At 41.2% G+C, this 14,877-nt stretch overlaps 1 protein-coding gene across 18 annotated transcripts in view; it reads right to left on the bottom strand.

The window, feature by feature from the left end:
* FAM169A (family with sequence similarity 169 member A) overlaps window positions 1–14,877 on the bottom strand; it is a 61,531-nt gene that overhangs the window by 5,179 nt on the left and 41,475 nt on the right. For 15 of the 18 annotated variants that reach the window (XM_070517936.1, XM_014830073.3, XM_070517941.1 and 12 more), the window contains 6 exons: window positions 11,337–11,465; window positions 10,725–10,837; window positions 7,131–7,170; window positions 6,381–6,531; window positions 3,599–3,755; window positions 331–534 (listed from right to left, as the gene is read on the bottom strand). In XM_070517936.1, coding sequence (XP_070374037.1) covers window positions 331–534; window positions 3,599–3,755; window positions 6,381–6,531; window positions 7,131–7,170; window positions 10,725–10,837; window positions 11,337–11,465 — 794 coding nt within the window. The remainder of the gene's footprint in view (window positions 1–330; window positions 535–3,598; window positions 3,756–6,380; window positions 6,532–7,130; window positions 7,171–10,724; window positions 10,838–11,336; window positions 11,466–14,877) is intronic. The other 3 variants (XM_070517938.1, XM_044778016.2, XM_070517934.1) reach the window with 1 other exon arrangement.

Genomic DNA, 14,877 nt, shown 5'->3' with positions numbered 1-14,877 from the left:
TCTAATCTAATTAAACTGACTGTACTGGTCACAGACTGTGTAAGCAACAGGTGTTCAAATATTTCGTACATAATGATTTGTCCATTTTTCTAAACATTTATTCATTTTGTTACCATAAGTCAGATAAGAATAAACAAGGCTACAAAGGTTTGAATTTATGGAATATTACTGATTGCATCTTCTTAAAATACCAAATCTAGTATAAAATTTAACTTTCCTGAAGGACTGTACATGTTAAAGAGGAGGAAAATATGTATACCACACTGCCCATAGCATGTCGTCAACAGCGGAACACCTTAACTATAAAAAAGTAGGTTATTCCCCCCTTACCTTCTCCTGGGCAACAGCCTCAGAGGGTTTGGAAGATTCCACCACCAGCGGAACAAGAGTAGCAGAGTCCTCACCGGAATTGAAAGACTGCAGTTTCAATTCTTCATCTAAAACCTCACTAGCGGAGTCCTCCTCTTCAGTTGTCAGCGAGGTCTTAAGCGTATCATCCACTATCTCACCATTCACAGGCTCTAGTTCAGACTCCTACACCATCAGGGGAAAAGAATAAGTCAGGAAACGATGACACTAACTTATTTGTCATGCAAGGTGGGTCCATTCTCAGCCCCTACCTGTCAAGCGCCAGGACTCGAGATAAATGCTACCACATTTAGGGCAGGGTTAAGGAATAGTCTTACTGGGCGAAAGGGGAACTTAGGCAGCCCGGTGAGTAAAAGACAAGAATCCCTAAGTACTCCAAACTCCCCTCTTCCCATGGAGAGAGGACAGGACCAGGACACGAAGTGTGGGTCTGAAACTCAGTGAGGAGCCCCCGCCACTTTCTGGCTCTCCCTTCTTATAGGGCAATCATGGGAGGAACCTTTGCAGTAAAGAGGCAACAGAGAAAGGGTCTCCGTTTGGCACCAGCTCTTTACAGCACACCAGCTGTTCAGCACTTGGGCGCTCTGGGGCCTGCAGGAAGTCACAGCTCACCCTGCCAGGGGCAAGAAGCACTACCAGTCTGTGGGAAACTGAGTTTGCGTACAGCCTCTTTCTGGGATTAGAGAGCCCGCAATCTCTGTTAGCTCACTGTCCAGTCAAGGTGGGTCATTTATGAACAATCCTGCTCCTGACATCACGTTAAAATACGGAAAAGTCATCTGATAACATAAACCCTCCCATTTCTCTTCTTCCAATGTTTACCAGGTTACAAGACTTCTTAATAATTAGAGGGCATTTTACTACCATTTTAAAAATTAGGAAACTGATGCACTTAGGCGTTCAGAAATAGATTTGGCTGGATTACATAGGACCCCTGAAATCATGTAAGGAAAGTTTTCCAAAGGGATACTGAAATCAGACACTTAGAAAAATTAATCTAGCCAGATGGTATACAGAACTGACGGCACATAGAAGGTAATTATAATAAAACTCACACAAGGACCAACTAGAGTGGGTGAAATATTCAAAGGAAGAAAATGAGAAGAGAGCAAAAGCTTAAACAGAATTTTGGTGAGTAACTGAAAGTCAGAAGCAACAGAAGAGAAAAACTCAGTCCTTCAAGTTCTAGGTTTGGGAACAGAAGAAAGTAAGAAACAGGAAAAAAGGCTCAATACAGAAGTGTTAAGAAGGAACAGAGATTATGCTGAACTTAAGATGATGACAGACATCTGTCTAAATAGGAATTTTCAGAAGGCAAGTAACATTATGGGACTACAGTCTGGATCCATATTTAAAGTCCAGAGTTACTGGTCATCCCCACAGAGGTAACAGTTGAGCCATTAGAGCGTGTTTGTTTTCAAAAGAGAGAGCATGAACCAAAGAGCAGAAAGCCAAGAACTGAGTCTTCTAGAATGTCCACAAATAAAGGGGAAAAAGCAGGAAGCAGAACAGACAAAAAGTAATTAAAACCAAAACCAAAAGGGCCAGCCAGTCACTGAGTGGTTAAGTTCGCATGCTCCACTTTGGCGGACCAGGGTATCGCTGGTTCAGATCCTGGGCACGGATATAGCACCGCTCATCAGGCCATGCTGAGGCGGCATCCCACATGCCACAACTAGAAAGACCCACAACTAGAACATGCAACTGCGTACCGGGAAGCTTTGGGGAGAAGAAGAATAAGAAAAAGAAAAAAGAAGATCCACAACAGATGTTAGCTCAGGTGCCAAGCTTTAAAAAACAAACGAAACACAGCAAAACTTCAGAGATTGGAAAACCAAGAAATAAAAATAAAGTAGTGTTAGAAAGCCAGGGACCTGGAGAATCTCGAGGAAGATGGCAGTGGAATGGGAGTGCCCTGGTGACCCATGGGAGCATGTGCGCAGTGTACCATGTGACACAGGAAACACACGACATAAAGTGTGTACAGTATAATCTTAAGTTATACTAAGAAATCTTGGGGCTGCCCCGTGGCCCAGTGGTTAAGTTCGCACGCTCTGCTTCAGTGGCCCAGGGTTTCGCCGGTTTGAACCCTGGGCACAGACATGGCACTGTTCATCGAGCCATGCTGAGGTGGCGTCCCACATGCCACAACTAGAAGGACCCACAACTAAAATATACAACTATGTACCAGCAGGCTTTGGGAGAAAAAGGACAAATAACATCTTAAAAAAACAAAAAAAGAAATCTTAAGCAATTTCTTTTCTCTTTAAGAGAGAAAAAAACACAAATATATATTCCCATAAACATCTAGATGCATGTAAGTCTCTTTTTAAAACATGTGCTTTATTTTCCCAATTTTCTATAAGAAAAGAAAAAAATGCCACTTAAAACTACAGTTTCACGAAGTAGAGAAAGCAGGAGCTAAACTGGAGTAAGTTAAGAAAATAAAAGCATGACGTAGTTTCATTTGTTCAGGGGCTGGCTACACTTGGCAAACAGGTAAAAGATTGTTAAAGAAACTTAAGTACATATGAAAGAAGAAATAAGGAATCTGCAGACAGGAAAAGATTAAAGATATTAAAGAAAAAAAAGAGAAGGATAGGAAATGGACAGAGAAGAAGAAAAAAGAAGACACAGAAAAACACTGGAGGAGGTGCAGAAGGCAGGCCAGACGCAGAGGATACTTAGTCAAAGACGATTTTCCTATTTGGTTTCTAGCGTTAAAAAAAAAAAATGAATTTAGCTATTTTTCCAGGAATCTGTAAATCAATTGTAGTCTTAGATATTTTTTTCTAGACAACTACTTTTATCCTTCTACCCAAAATAAGGGTGCAACTGAGTGCCTACTTCAAGGCATTCTAACTGGTTCTACAAGGCAGACCTCACAGTCACATCCTTCGTGTCACTTCTTAAGTATGTTTAATCCCACAAATTAATTTATATTTTAAATGCACTGAGAGATCTTACTACCTAAACATCCTTTCTTTCATCTTCGCTCTAAGTCACCCTTTCACAAACTCGGTTTGAAATATAAAATGATACTTGTAAGTTCATCCTCTCCCCAACTCCACAACCCGATCCTGCATAATACAGACACATGCTTTTTAACATTAAACACAATTTCTGTTAAGGCTCTAAAATACATCATTATATTTTTCTGACAATATATGATCATGACAGTTAAACTTCCGTTTACTTCCACTGTTTCATTTACGAAGTGGCCTCACACCTTTTCACCGTCCTGCTTGTCCGGGGGAGGCTGGGTTTCCGGCACGGGCCGTGCCTCTTTATCGCTACCTTCATCCTCAAACTCGATCGCACTCTGTTCAGGTTCTTCTTCCAGGAATTCCTCTGAGCTCTCTGAGGTGCGTGCCGTGGACTCCAATCTACAAAACAAAAGAAAACCGTTCTTACTTGTCTTATTAAGGATGAATATAAAATTCCAGGGATTTGTCAATAAAGTAAAACTTTAGAGAATCAACTGTGCTTCAGTCAACAACTTCAAATTTTACAGGTTCAAAACCAACCTCTTCATCTTATAAATGTGTTCTCGGTCCTACCTTCTCCAGTTTGGTTAACATCACCATCTTCTCCAGCACGCACTCTCGGCCCCTCTCGCTCCATCCACATCTGAGTAGGTCTCGCTCTATCAGGATGAACGCATACCCCCTTTACCAGGGACAGTCCGGTCTACACCTTTTGTCACAGCACTGGCGTAATTATCAGTAGTGCCACTTTCATTCTCCATGGACAATAAATGATATGGCTTCATCCTCTACGGACAACAAATCCAAAATATCTTCCAAACATACCCCTAACTTGCTATTCCCATTTTCATGGCCCTACTTCAAGCCCCAGGTCCCTCTGGACCACTGTGACTTGTTCCCACTCACCCTCCCCCCTGCACATTCTTCAGTAAGGTTTTCAGAGCTGTTTCTAATACACGTACCTGTAGCTGTGACAGTCTGGCTCAGACGGTTCTAGGGTTCTCCACGGTTTAGAGAATAAAGCGCACCCGCTTTCAAAGCCTAGCATAACCAGACCCTTGCATCGCTATCTCCCACCGGATGCTACCATTTACCTTACACATCACTCATCCTCACCGACCTTCCTTCCAGCTCTGTGCCTTTGCTCATGTTACTCCTGGAGTCTAGACCTGCAGGGTGCAGTAACAGCAGCCACGGGACACACGTCATCATTTACACTAACTAACATTAAATGAAATTAGAAATTCAGTTCCTCAGTGGCACGAGCCACACCTGAAGTGCTCAACGGGCACAATGGGCAGTGGCTGCCACACCGGGCAGGGCAGACACAGAACATTCCCAGCATCACAGAAGGTTCTTTGGACAGCCCTGGTGTAGAGCAGGGGTCAGCAAACTTCTCCTTTAGGTTTTGCGGGCCATATGGTCTCTAAACAACAACTCAACTCCACCACTGGAAAGCAAAAGCAGCCATAATAACACACAAACCAATGAGCAGGGATGTGTGACCATAAAACTTTATTTACAAATATAGGTGGCGGGCCAGATTTGGCCTATGGACTAGAGCTTGTGGACCCTTTGACTAGAAAGTCTTCTCTCCCAGCTCTGCTTGTTGAGTTTCTACTTATCTCTGAAGCCCTGGTCCAAATGCCAAGTCTCTCCATCCCCCAATCAGAATCCATCACACTCTCCTCTGACCCCCAGCATCCGGCACTTCTGTTATGGCACCATCACAGTCCACCCTGCAGCCCTCCTAACCTGTGTCACAGGGACAGTATGTGTGTTAGAAACCACTAGGCCATCAGTTCTTCAAGGGCAAAGAGGAGTTTCGTTCTTCGTAGTGTCTGAGTAAGCATTCAAGCACTTAGTCTTATTGTTACTGTCCTGATTCCATAATAATTGTGGGATGTCCAATTTAAAATGTACTGTTACATTCCCTTCTAAAAAGGGTATTACATCAAAATGTTGCTCAGTGAGAAAACTCTTATTACTCTTTTCACAAATTACCAGATTTAAATATTTACTTATATTTGCCTGTTCATGAATTTTTCACCAAAATATTTATATTCTTACTCAATTACCAAATTTAAAATTATTTACATGATGAAGTTAGCATAGCTACAGAACCCTCCACCTGAGTAAAATAATTCCACAGCTAACGTGGCAACGCTCTGAACGGCTGACTCAGGAGGAGTCTGTAGGATGGTGAGGACGAAAGTCTAATTCAACATGAAATTTACATTCTCACTTTCTTCCAGACAGACAGAGGGCACAGTCAGAGCACTTGCTCTGCTACTCGGGCGGCTCTTCACTCCTGGAGCAGCTGTCTGCACCATTTATGGCTATCGCTACTGTATGTTATAGCCCATAACCCAGTAAAGTGAATCAGTTACAAAGACAAATTGAGGGTTTTTTAAATTGACTAAACCTCAAGCATTACTAAAAACTACAGCTGTTGTCAAATTCAAAGTTGGTGACTCATTTGGGATAATATAATCACTAGAACATTCTCTTGGATTTCACACATGAGAGATTCAATGGTGAGTTTATTCCACTTTCTTACTAGCACTTTCTCCCTACAGCACCATCAAAGTGACCATCACCACTGGCAGGTGTAATCAATAATCTTGTAGAATTCAAACAAAACTCCTATACCAATGTCATTGCTACACAAACAATATAATCATTGCCTCCAACTTAAGTACTAAATACTAGTAAAATGAAAAGAATAAACCAGGGGCCGGCCTGGTGGCACAGTGGTTAGGTTGGAGCACTCTGCTTCAGGAGCCCAGGGTTCAAGGGTTCAGATCCTAGGCATGGACCTACACACTGCTCATCAAGCAATGCTGTGGCGGCACCCCACACAGAGTGGAGGAAGACTGGCACAGATGTTAGCTCAGGGACAATCTTCCTCAAGTAAAAAGAGGAAAATTGGCAACACATGTTAGCTCCAGGCCAATCTTCTTCACAAAAAAATAAAAACAAAGAATAAACCAAATGATGACAGTAACATAAACAACACTTTACTTGTTTACTGAAGCTGTAGGTGAGGTCTGGGGAGTCTTTTCATCTTCCCCTTGAGAATTACTAAACTCAGAATCCTGAAAACGCTTTCCAATCTTTGGCCGCTTTAGCTGACTACTCCGAGTACGAGTGGAAACAGGTGTTTTATCATGACCTGAGAAAGACAGCAAGTACAATTAATTATGCATTCAAAGGGTCACATGAAAATACACAGCAAGGCAAGAACTATGCTAGCTGACATACGCCCTCACCATCACACTCTCCCTCTCTCTCTCACATCAGGCTAAGAAACAATATCAGTGTCTTTTTCTGAGTTATGAAATGACTTTGTCAATATTCCTTCCTCACATTTCTATGTTACCTTGAGCTCTGCAAAGTGTTTCTGCATTTCACTTACATTCTCTCCCAATCATCTTGGGAAATAAACAAAGTAGACATTACCATCTCTGTTCTACAGGAGAGGAAAAGAGAGGCATGGCGGCTTACTCTGTTCACACAGCAACATCGGCAGTAGTGGTGGCATTAGAAGCCAGATTTAGGTTTTAGATAAATTCTAGATTTAGATCTAGAATAAATTCTAAAATTTATAATAAATTCTAGATTTAGATTTCTAAATTTAGGTAGCTTCCAGATCTAAATCTAGATTTTCAGATAAATCTGCAATTACTCCAAGGGACGGATGGACGGACACACACCCCCACACCCTAATTCTTAGTGTCTCAAACGCTTACTGATAGACCAGCTGATTCTTACCTTCAGAAGTGCTTGCAAAGGCATCTTTTAGAGAATCAATCTAAAACAGAAATACAGATTAAAACCAAAAGTTTCACCTCATTTTTTCTCCCAATGGATCTTCATTCAGTGTCAAAAACAATATTTTAAAACGTTGTCCAAATAGCACTTTTTGTACTCACTATTCACCAACTAAGAAAACTTACTTAAGTAATAAAAGGCTATGTCAAGCCTCAGTTTATTACGAGCCTGAGAACTCAGCAAGCCGCCTCGTATGTTGCAGTGGTCCACACTGGAGTCTCCCAGTGTTCTGTCCTTAGCTCCCTTCTCGCCCCAGCCCACGTGCCCTCCCTGCCTGACTTTATCTACCACCTTTACTTCAACAGCTACTTGCTGATGAATCCGAAAATACCATTTAACCTCCTCAACTTCTTTCCTGATTCCAAAAGCTCTACTTCCAATGAAATATTTCCCCAGTGGATACTTCCTCCAACTTCACGTCCAACCTGTCTCAAATGGAACTCTTCTCTTTTCCCAATATTATTCCCTGTTTTGATTAACGGCAATAACAATTCAGTCAACCATTCTAGCCAAAAACCTGTGAGGCGGTAACGACTTCTCCCTATCCTCATTCAATCAACCACCAAGCCTGTCAGTTCCACTCTGAACAATCTCTCAAAGCTGCCCCCTCGTCTGACCAATGCTGTAGCTCAGGTCTTTATCTCCTTTAACGTGAACTATTCCAACAGCCTCCTCACTGCACCCTTCACTCTAACCACATGCCCTGAGACCCAACCGCATGCCCTGAGACCCCCTCGCCCCAATGACAGCAATGCTTCCGAATCACAAATTGTGCCACTCCTTTGCTTTAAAAAACAAGCTTTCCCGTTTTATTGCTGTCTAGAATACAAACTCCCCAACTCTTCAATACCAAATACGTCTTAGATACCAAACATGCCCCTTTCTTTCACGCCTGCATTTTTTACACGCTATCCTTTGGAATGCCCTAACAACCTTTGTCACAGAGCCCGAAGGCACCCTTCAAAAGTCAGCTCAGTTCCCACCTTACCTACTCCAGTCCTCAGGGAGAGCCAGTCCTACTGTGCTACGCACCTTCAATCACCCGCTATCTGCTCGATTAAGGAACTAGTATCCTGAAGGACATCTGTTTACTTATCTCTTTCCAATAATGGGCCATCTACTTCTCCCGAGCTGATGAAAACCATACCCTTGTATGTCCAGTGCTTGCCACAGTACCTACTTTACTATACAGACTGCTATCCATTCACTCACCACACACTTATCGAAACCTCACAGTATAGCAGCACATAGGCTTCAAGATGGCCTCTTTACAGGACGCAGACAAACAAGGGAGCAACTGCAAGGACTAAGGTAAAAATCCTGTCTTCCAGAGCCTGCAGTTCAACTGGCTAAGGTTAAGACATAAAGACGAATAAATAAAAGGTACAAAAAGTATCGTGAGAGAAGTACATGTAATGTTTTATGTTCAAAAATAGGAAAACGCAAATAGAAAAACCATCATCTAAAGAATAAATCATGTAGTGATCATTTCACAATGTGTATCAAAACATCAAATTGCACATCTTAAATACATACGATTGTTATGTCAATTACACCTCAATAAAGCTAAAAAAACCCCACATCATGTAGTTAAAATAAACAAACAAAACCACTTCCCCATGCGGTTACTGATAGAAAGAAATATGAAATAGTTGAACATGAGAAATACTTTCCTTGAACAAATTAAAATATTAAACATGAATAATATGAATTCCCAAAATGAAAGAAATCTCATTTACGCTGCCAACCTCATGACATGGTGCAATTTTAATATAGTTGCACTAAAACGACACACTTAAAATTATTTGGCTCAATATTAAAGTAAATCATTGCTCTCACCACACGAATGGGAAGAGCAGATTTTTCTGCTTTCCCTGGTCTTACGGTATCTGACCAACAGCAAATGAATCGAGTACATCTGAGGAACTGGGAAGGCACTGTCATAGAACTGAGGCTAATCCTGCAGTCTGAAGTTCCAAATGGAGAAAAAATAAAAACAAAAAATCTAACTCCTTATATATAGTGATATTATTCATATCATCCTTAAAAACGTTCCACAAATTTTCACTCAAATAGTCAATGCTCATGATAATTAAGACAGGAAATAAAAGGCACAAACAATTCCCCAAAGCGCATGTCTCTGAAATGCATGCATGTTTACACAGACATATTCAACACTCACTAAAAACACAATCAGATACCCGTGTACAACTTACAACTGTAATAACTCCCATCCCAACAGAACACTGCATAAAAGGGACTTCTAGAAGCCCATCAATGCACTTGATACTAACTAATATCAGGTAAGTTCTAGAAGAGTACCTGCTCAGTCCTCTGGAGTGTGGTAATGGGACCTGTGCTTCTGCTTTCAGGTTTCCTAGTATTTGCCAAGTGCACTATGATCTACACAGACCTAGCACATACAGCCTCAAACTTCCTACAATAACTTCCTAATCCTTTGACTTACTACTAATTCCACTTCTATAAATTTACCTGTGCAAGGAAATGATTATATATGCACAGGGACGCTTGTATAAATGTGTTCGCTGCTGGGCCACTTATAAATGTAAAAAAACAAGTATAATATGTTAAGGAAATAAATGATGGTATTTACATATATAGTAGAAGAGTGTGCTGCCATTTAGCAATCATGTTTTAAAACAGTAATGCCATGGAGCCAGCCCTGATGGATTAGCGGTAACGTTCAGCGCACTCTGCTTCAGCGGCCTGGGTTCAGCTCCCCGTCGTGGAAGCACAACACTCATCTGTCAGTAGCCATGCAATGGTGGCAGCTTACATAGAAGAACTAGAAGTACTTAGGGGCAGCCGAGGGTTTGCCGGTTCGGATCCCGGGTGCAGACATGGCACCGGTTGGCAAGCCATGCTGTGGTAGGCGTCCCACATATAAAGTAGAGGAAGATGGGCACGGATGTTAGCTCAGGGCCAGTCTTCCTCAGCAAAAGAGGAGGACTGGCAGTGGTTAGCTCAGGGCTAATCTTCCTCAAAAAAAAAAAAAAAAAGAACTAGAAGGACTTACAACTAGAATATCCAACTACGTACTGGGGCTTTGGGAAGTGGGGGGAGGGAAGAAGACGACTGGCAACAGATGTTAGCTCAGAGCAAATCTTTCCCATCAAAAAAAAAGTAATGCCACGGAAAACGCTTATAATATTACTTTAATGGCAAAAAGCAGAAGCAGCATAAAAGAATAAAAACAAAAATAAAATGTATGTAGATACATGTTTTATAGTAAACATTAAGTACATATACAAAAATTAACAGTTGCTATATCTGAAGTAGTGGCATTACAGATTTTTATTTTCTTCTATATTATATGTAGTATTCAAAATTATTTTTCAAAGAAAATTAAGCCCTCAGTAACTAATTAACAGAAGATGCCAAGAAAACTAACACAGTAGCAATTACATAGTTTGTTGAATGACTATAACATTAAAAAAATTAAATATTAGCTGAACCTATTTTCAAGAAACAGAAAAATGGCTATTTCCTACAATAAACATCCGGTGTACCTACCGTTAGCTGCATCTCACTAGGCTGATTGTCTTCAGTTCCTGCTTCATATTCTGGAACAGACGCAAGACCATATTCTCCAGACACAGGTCTTTTAGCTTCATTTTGAGAAACTGCTGTGTGTAGAAGAATTTTAAAAATTGTAACCCAATCAGTACTTGGTTTTAACTGTAACACTGTTTGTACTGATTTTCACAAAAGCCCTGAAGAGCAGCCTGAACAGAGGGTGCTGAACATCCAGTGTGTGGCTCCCTTCACCACAAGCTTCTACTGAAATCTCGCAGCGACGGTCTTCGCCGTGCGTACCTGGCGACTCTGAGGAGAGCGGCGTGAGGCTGGGGACCCCTCTGAGCCCCGGATGCCTGTCTAGGCTGTGTCAGTAATCTGTGTCCATTTCTTACCCACCAACTCCTACTGGACGGTTCTGCTCTGCTGGGCTCTCCTAGGTCCTCTTATTATCAGTGACTCAATGTAAATACATAACAAAAATTCAAACTTCAGGAAACAGGGCCTGTTCCTAGAGAGGTCACACTGCTGCCCTAGACTGTGAGACACAAGCATCGTCAGGCACCGCTTTTTAAGCTGGACACGTGCTCAACCCAAAAACATTCTCACCTGTAATTTTAAGTGTTTCTCTCTGCAACGCTCTGGTGACTGGCATTCGCTGGTACCAGTGTCCCACACCTTCAACTTCCCAAAGGAGCTCATGGTCTCCTGGATACTTTTCAAAATACTGCTTGCAAGCTGAAAAACACATTTAGAATTTTCTAGGAACCCCAAATATCAACTGTTTGGCAAAAACAAAGAAGACGGAAAGTAAGCTGCAGAACTCACTCGATGGGGTTAGCATAACCTTGACACCAGAAACACCACGGTAACTTGAGAAAAGAAAATTACACATCTGTCTCATTTATGAAGAAAAACCCTAAATAACACTCCAAGTTAAAGTCTTAACGTGACCACTCAATAAAAATCCTAATAAAAGACGTGCTTCACCTTTAAAGAGACAATTACTAAATATTACTGAGGGACATACAAGAATTGAATAAAAGGACTGTTAGACTCAATAGTGTAAAAACATCAATTCTCACCAAATTATTCTGTAAAGTTCATGCTATTTTAAACAAAATCCCAACAGACTTTTTTTGTTGTTTTTTTTTAAAGACTGGCACCTGGGCTAACAACTCTTGCCATTCTTCCTTTTTCTTTTAAGGATTGGCACCTGGACTAACAACTGTTGCCAATCTCCCCCCCCCCCACCCCCCGCTTTATTTCCCAAAGCCCCCCGCCCCCGGTGCATAGTTGTATATCTTAGTTGCAGGAACACTGGCCCTGAGCTCACATCTGTTGCCAATCTTCCTTTGCCCGTCCTTCTCTCCAGAGCCCCAGCACACAGGCGTACAGCCTGCTTCTAAGTCCTCCTAGTTCTTCTGTGCAGGACGCTGCCTCAGCTCGGCTTGATGAGCACTGTGTAGGTCCATCCTCAGAATCCAAACAGGCGAACCCCGGCCGCCAAAGTGGAGCACACAAACTTAACCACTATACCACCAGGCCAGCCCCCCAGAGTTTATTTTTTAATGGAACTTGACAAAATTTGATCCCAAATTCAAAATGAAAAAACAAAGGGTTAAGAAAAAATATTCAGGCTAATTTTGAAGACAAAAAAAATGAGAAGGACTTATCGTAGCAGATATCAAGAATCATCATAAAGCCACTGTAATAAAAACAACCTGGTATTGACATAGGATATGGAAGAGGAGGAGGAAGAGAAGAAGGAATAGGAAGAAGAAAAATTAAAATACCAGAAAAAACCCCACCAGGAAAGAACTACACACACACCAAAACTTGGCAATTGACAAAGGAAGCATTACATCTCAGCAAAGAATGGATAAACTATTAAAATTACACTAGAATTAGGGCAGCCCCATGGCCTAGTGGTTAAGTTCAACATGCTCCAGTTTGGCAACCTGGGGTTCAGTTCCTGGGCGTGGACCGACACCACTCGTCAGTGGCCATGCTGTGGCAGTGACCCATGTACAAAATAGAGGAAGAATGGCACAGGTGTTAGCTCAGGGCAAATCTTCCTCAGCAAAAAAAATTTTAAAAAAAGATTCTAGAATAAAAATCCATATAGGAAAAAAATGAAGTCAGATCCTAATCTCAGATCAACATCATTCATAAAAATAAATTCTATGGGCTAACCTGGTGACATAGTGGTTAAGTTTGCGTGCTCTGCTTCGGCAGCCCAGGGTTCATGTGTTCAGATCCTGGGCGCAGACCTACACAGCGCTCATCAAGCCATGTTGTGGCAGTATCCCACATACAAAATAGAAGAAGACTGGCACAGATGTTAGCTCAGGGACAATCTTCCTCACAAAAAAATAAAATAAACTTAAAAAAACAAATAAATTCTAGATGAAGTCTAAGACCTATTATGAAAGGCAAAATTTTTAAAAGAAAACATAAGAGAATACCTCTAGGACCCTGGAGTACTGAAGGATTTCTTACAAAAGATGCAAAAATTACAATCCCTAATGAGATATTATGATAACCCTGACCGTTAAGGTTGAAGACTCTCTATCAGGACTATGCAACAGAACTTTCCACACTGATGGAAATGTCCCACATCAGCAATGTCCAATGCAGGAGCCACTAGCCACATGTGGCTACTGAGGGCTCAAACTTAAAACTGTATGTAATTAACTTAAACTTATATCTAATTTATATTAGCGGCTGCTGTATTGGACTACTTGGTTTCATATTTTAAAAATACCATAAAGACACAGATTAGGAGATACTCTGAATAAAACAAAGGATTAGTATTCTGAGCATGTAAAAATAAATTCCTAAAATTGAATTAGAAAGACAAAATAATTCCAAAGAAAAAATGGCAGAGGCTATGAACAGGAAATTCACACATAATAAAACCTGATGGTCACTAAAAAAGATAAAGATGATAAATCTCACCAGCTGCCAAGGAAATATAAGATGAAATGACAAGACACCATTTCCAAGCCCATCAGATCATAACACGCATAACACCCTCTGCTGTGTGAGGACAATCCTGCAATGGTTAGCAAGGTCGAAGAGACATATTTTATGATCCAATTCTACTTGCAGGTATATACCCTCATGACTTACACAAAAGCACAAGATGGCATTTGTAATGCTCATTACAGGACTTTTTAAACTGGGGTGGGGGTACAACCTAAGTGCCCATCACTGGGGGATCTATGAATAAATTATTACATGCGCACAATAAATAATATCCAGCAGTGACAACAAATAAACTACAGCTACATGTATCTTTACAAAGTCAGTAAAAAAGCAAGTTAGTATATGTACACAATTATGTCCCTTACGAAAAGTTCAAAAACACATTAAACAGAACATGCAGCCTCTGTGGACAACAGCGGCAATTCCTCCAGACGTTAAACACGGAATCATCAGAGAACCCAGCAACTTCACCCTCAAGGACACATCCAACGGAATGGAAAGCAGGGCCCCGCACACCAATGTCCACAGCAGCATCACTCACAACAGCCAAAAGTCAGGAACAACAGCGTCCATCAACTGAGGAGCGGATAAACGAGACGCGATACAGTCACACAACGAAAATCTACTCATCTGTGAAAATAAATGAAATTCTGATGCATGCTACATGGATGGACCTGCAACATCACGCTAAGTGAAGTCAGACAGACAAAAAAGGACAAATACTCTATGATTCCGCTTACACGAATGAAGTACCTAGAAAAGGCAAATTCATCAAGACAGAGAGCAGGAAGGAAGTTACCAGAGAACAGGGCAAAGGGAAAGGGGGAGTTACTGTTTAAAGGGCACAGAGTTTATGTTGAGGACGACGAAAAAGGTTTGGACATAGATAGCGGTGATGGATACACAGCACTGCAAATGTGACTGACGCCACTGAATCGCACATGCACAAATAGTTAAAATGATATATGTTATGGATACACAGCACTGCGAATGTGGCTGATGCCACTGAATCGCACATGTACAAATAGTTAAAATGATATATGTTATGGATACACAGCACTGCGAATGTGGCTGATGCCACTGAATCGCACATGTACAAATAGTTAAAACGATATATGTTATGTACGTTTTATCACAAAAAAACTTTAAAATTTTTTGA

The sequence above is a fragment of the Equus asinus genome, chromosome 9, assembly GCF_041296235.1.
Source record: "Equus asinus isolate D_3611 breed Donkey chromosome 9, EquAss-T2T_v2, whole genome shotgun sequence".
NCBI lineage: Eukaryota > Metazoa > Chordata > Mammalia > Perissodactyla > Equidae > Equus > Equus asinus.
The sequence above is the reverse complement of the archived record's forward strand: the minus strand, read 5'-3'. Positions and strand labels throughout refer to the sequence as shown.